This window comes from Taurulus bubalis (genome assembly GCF_910589615.1).
Source record: "Taurulus bubalis genome assembly, chromosome: 1".
In the NCBI taxonomy this organism is placed as follows: Eukaryota; Metazoa; Chordata; class Actinopteri; order Perciformes; family Cottidae; genus Taurulus; species Taurulus bubalis.
The window spans coordinates 2,933,484-2,938,483 of record NC_136589.1 but is presented as its reverse complement, the minus strand read 5'-3'; the positions used below and the strand labels follow the sequence as shown (position 1 = coordinate 2,938,483).

General features: G+C 43.8%; 1 protein-coding gene across 1 annotated transcript in view; it reads left to right on the top strand.

Moving 5' to 3' along the window:
- Positions 1 to 5,000, top strand: part of LOC306748920 (kelch-like protein 9) — a 15,789-nt gene that overhangs the window by 5,100 nt on the left and 5,689 nt on the right. Inside the window, exons 6-10 of the mRNA XM_079232153.1 lie at positions 634 to 830; positions 988 to 1,063; positions 2,233 to 2,793; positions 3,678 to 3,857; positions 4,603 to 4,716. Of these exons, the coding sequence (XP_079088279.1) occupies positions 634 to 830; positions 988 to 1,063; positions 2,233 to 2,793; positions 3,678 to 3,857; positions 4,603 to 4,716 (1,128 nt within the window). The remainder of the gene's footprint in view (positions 1 to 633; positions 831 to 987; positions 1,064 to 2,232; positions 2,794 to 3,677; positions 3,858 to 4,602; positions 4,717 to 5,000) is intronic.

Here is a 5,000-nt window from a genome sequence, read left to right as displayed (position 1 = left end):
GATAACATTACATTTGTACGTGAACACAGCCAAATTAGCAAGCTAAGTTAGCTAGCTAAGTTAACTAGCTAAATTAACTAGCTAAGTTAGCTAGCGAGCCAAGCTAACGGTGCCGTAGATTGACTCTTTGACAAACTGAGAATTTCTTGACATCTGGATTATGTGTGTATTATTTCATGGCACAATTAGAAGAAGAAAACACATTTGTCTTTCCCCACTGACTGCCGTACATATTTATTCCGGCCTAAGGTCACCCGGAGAAACCGGAAGGAGGCGAGACGTCTACTTTCTGCAGGAAATGAGTCCTAACATTCAGAAATGAGTCACACTTCCAGTTCCCTCGTCTCAAAGGGTTTTCAGAACGTGTTTCTGGTGCGATGCCTGAAATAAGGTTGTGGTTAACACAAGCTGAAGAGACTTTAGCGTGTTGTTCTGCGATATAAAATAAACACCCCTCTGGTGAGTTTAGAAGCTTTTAAAAACGTTTTAGAAACTTATATATTTGTTATCCTCCCCCTGTTCACGGCCTGAGCTGCCAGGCTGCACGGCGTCTTTGTATCTTGCTGAATGTGCACTAAAGAAAAGACGCATTCACCTCTTTGTCTCTTTGTTCTTCGGTCCGTCCTCGTTCAGGAGGCATGAGGGAGCAGGAGATGAGAGAGATTAAGCTGCACGGGGTCACTAAGACGGGTTTAAAGAACATCTTAGACTTCATTTACACATCCGAAGTCTGCCTCGACATGTACAACCTCCAGGACACTCTGGAGGCCGCTAACTTCCTGCAGGTCATGCCCGTCCTGAGCTTCTGTAACCAGCTTCTGAGCAGCGAGGTGAGAGACTTTACATTAATTCATATACAGCTGGAGGTCTAGCTCGTTAAGCTGCACTCGCTGTCCTTTCAATGCCCTCTGCGTCGGTGTCCTACATTACAGAATAAAAAGATGTGTGTGGGTGACTCATGTGTGTGGATGTCGTTCTTCGATGCAGATCACGATTGATAACTGTGTGGAGGTGGAGCGCATCGCCACGGACCTGCTTCTGGAGGGCGTTCAGCTAAACATAGGTGAGTGTTCACAAACTTTCACGAAACTTAACTTAGTGTTTCACGATCTTTTCCCAAACGTTTCTTAAACCTAACCAAGTATTTCACGATCTTTTCTTAAACCAAACCAAGTATTTCACGATCTTTTCCTAAACTAAGTTGTTTCCTGTAAAGGCGTTTATTTGAAAAAGTCTGTATTCATGTAACGAGTGGAAATGTACACGTTTTGCTGGACTTTCATAGGAAGACGCATAAAAATTAGGTTTCACTTTTTTTGCAAGCTATATGACCTTTATATAAGGCTCCAAAGACTGAGAGGATAATGAATTGTTGTATTGGAGGTTTAGATCCTCAGGTCAGATCCTCAGCACCATCTAAAATCAGTCGCGTCTTTATTTATAATGAATTCCACTATTCCATTATCAAAACATGCAGAAAGAAAACTAAATATTGGACATCATTTTTAGAAACCGTCCTATTTTTAGGCCCTTTCCTCGAAAATGTCATACCCAAACTAAAAAGGGTGTATCTCTGCAACCACTAGGGCTATTTGAATAATGTTGGTGTAATAATAAAAGGTACACATGTGAGATTGTGTTCAGATGTGTCAATGTCAGACTATATGTTACTGGTTAAGAGTAAATGAAGATGACACACAAGAAAACATGAAAAGGTTTCAGGTCCGCCTAGAAAAAAAGCACTTTCAGGATGATTATTTCTTTGAAGGAAACCTGTAAGGTCCAACTCTAACTCAAATCATAGCTCAATATGTGAACATTCTCTAACCCAAATCATAACTCAATATGTGAACATTCTCTAACCCAAATCATAGCTCAATATGTGAACATTCTCTAACCCAAATCATAACTCAATATGTGAACATTCTCTAACCCAAATCATAGCTCAATATGTGAACATTCTCTCTGCAAAGGTTGACTTTGATAAAGTGAAGCAGAACAAAGTTAGAGGGTTTAGAACAGAGAACATTCAGGCCAGGACTCCATCATTTGCATTTGCGCACATTTTCATGTACCAAACCATATATTTCACTTGTATATTACTTATGGTGTTCAATACATCCAAATACAGCTGTTTGGGGCTCTTTTTTTCTTCATAAACAAGCTATGATTTACAGTTTTATATAACAAGATCATGATTTTCAATGTTGATCCTCTTTGTTGTACAACCAGGTGAGTTTGTGAGCCAGAACCTCTCTGAGTTGGTGGAGTGCGGCCGCTACCTCCAGCTCTCTGAGACCAGCATGGCCAACGCTCTGTCCAACAACTCCCTGAAGGGGTTCTCTGAGCTGGAGCTCTACCACATCACCAGAGGATGGCTGGACCACGACTCCCCCAGTCGCCACTCCTCCGTCTACGCCTTGATGCGCCACATTCGCTTCCCTCTGATGAGCCCCAGCGAGCTGATCCAGATCTCCCAGGAAGACGAGGAGGGCGGCGGGGACTCCATGATGCGCTCCGAGACGAACTGCGTCAACCTCCTGCTGGAGGCCAGCAACTACCAGATGATGCCCTTCATGCAGCCGGCTCTGCAGACCGAGCGGACGCGGATACGCTCGGACGACACCCACATCCTGGCTCTGGGCGGCGTGATGCGGCAGCAGCTGGTGGTGAGCCGGGAGCTGAGGCTGTACGACGAGAAGACCGGCCTCTGGAGGGCCCTGAAGCCCATGGAGGTGCCGCGTTACCAGCATGGCGTGGCTCTGCTCGGAGGCTTCCTCTTCATTGTTGGAGGTCAGAGAACCCAAACTTTACACTCTAAGGGCGATATCCAAGTGAAGCAGGTCAAACTGCATCATGGGTATTTAACTTTGGGGCAAACGCATACACACTAAATAGATTTAGTTGTTTTGAAGCCTTGAATTCTGCATTTTGACTGTCGCCATCTTGTATCTTGTAAATCAAGAGAGAAGTAGAGTCATAGAGAGAGTTTCTCATAGACTTCTATACAACCAGAGGAGTCGCCCCCTGGTGGTCATGTGAGAGAATGCAGCGTTAACACATGAAGCACAGACTTTTATACAACCAGAGGAGTCGCCCCCTGGTGTTCATGAGAAAGAATGCAGCTTTAACACATGAAGCATAGACTTCTATACAACCAGAGGAGTCGCCCCCTGGTGATCAGGAGAGAGAATGCAGCTTTAACACATGAAGCATAGACTTCTATACAACCAGAGTAGTCACCCCCTGGTGGAAACTAGAGAAAATGCAGCTTTAATACATGAAGCTTAGACTTCTATACAACCAGAGGAGTCACCCCCTGATGGTCAGGAGAGAGAATGCAGCTTTAACACATGAAGCATAGACTTCTATACAACCAGAAGAGTCGGCCCCTGATGGTCAGGAGAGAGAATGCAGCTTTAACACATGAAGCTTAGACTTCTATACAACCAGAGGAGTCGCCCCCTGATGGTCACTAGAGAGAATGCAAGTTTAAGACACTGTGCCTGAGATTTGCATAATTTTAATGAATGAGTTAGCTGGAGGGGAAGAATTCCTGGTACACAACATTAAGACTTAATGTATGAACGAATTATATAAACAAAATAAGAAGGATAAATTAATGCTTTTTTCACAGATTATAATTGGTCCTCCATTAACACAATTCTTGCTCTTAGGCCAGAGCACCTACGACACCAAGGGTAAGACGGCCATCGACACGGCGTACCGCTACGACCCGCGCTTCGACAAGTGGCTTCAGATCGCTTCGCTCAACGAGAAGCGGACCTTCTTCCACCTGAGCCCACTGAAGGGGAAGCTGTACGCCGTCGGAGGAAGGAACGCGTCAGGAGAGATTGGTGAGCAGCTGCTAGCTGTTGTTCCACTGCTGTCAGTAACCTGCTTTCATTTGGAGTCGTGTGTCTGTCGAATATTCTCTCTTTCAGCTCTGTTTTTGGTCTCCACCAACTGCCGATGGAAATATCTGTCTCTTTAGCTGCTAAATGCTCCACTATGTGTCTGTCTGCTGTTACAGTGCAGATCAGTGAAAGAAGAGGAAATACCATAAAACCTGACGTTTTCAGGTTTACAGGTTGAAGTTATTTAAATATGAAAAACATAGCTTAACAAAAGGGGCAATAGAAATGATCGTGATGACATTTAGCCCTTTAAGCCCTAACCCTAGCCCTATTTACTGTGCGAGTTGTGTTTAGTAGTTGTACATGGGGATTATATATTATTGTAGCCCTGATTTTTATGTTTAATTTGATACCTAACATGTTTTGTTTTGGGATTTATACCATGCTTTTTTATATATAAAAGGGGTTCAAAGAATTTTAAAGCACTTGAACAAAATATTTCACATATTCTGACTTTTCGTTTGGGAAAACAAGTAAGAGTTGTGCTACGTTCCTCATTCATTCGCCATTTTTGACGAACTTCCTGTTTTTCAAATTTACTCAAGCAAATTCCAGAGGATCCATTTGTGAAACTCATCGTAGATCACGAACGTTCCCATCGGAGTGACTGAACCTCCGATTGACTTGGTGTTAATCCTAAAACTAAATTCTACTTTCCCCGACCATGCTCTGTGTCTGTGCTCAGACACGGTGGAGCGCTACGACCTGAAGAAGAATGAGTGGACGAACGTGACCAACATGGTGGAGCCTCACTACGGACACGCCGGGACGGTTCACGGGGGCCTCATGTACATCTCCGGTGAGCTAACACAAAACTCAACTCTTCTTGCCTCATTTATAAAGTATTTAAGTGGGAATATTTTTACATTTTCAACCCATGTGGATGCGTCTTTGTTTTCCTGCATCTGCGCACTCATTTTGTGTGGAGCAGAAGGTACAAGAGAGAACTTGAACAATAAACAACTGTCTACAAGTCAGCGCCCCTAAACTTCTCCTTATGACTGTTTTCTCTCTGCGGTCGAGTTTAGCAAGAACTACGCGGTTAGAGAAAGATCACAGTCACGGCTGGAGTCACACAAAGCT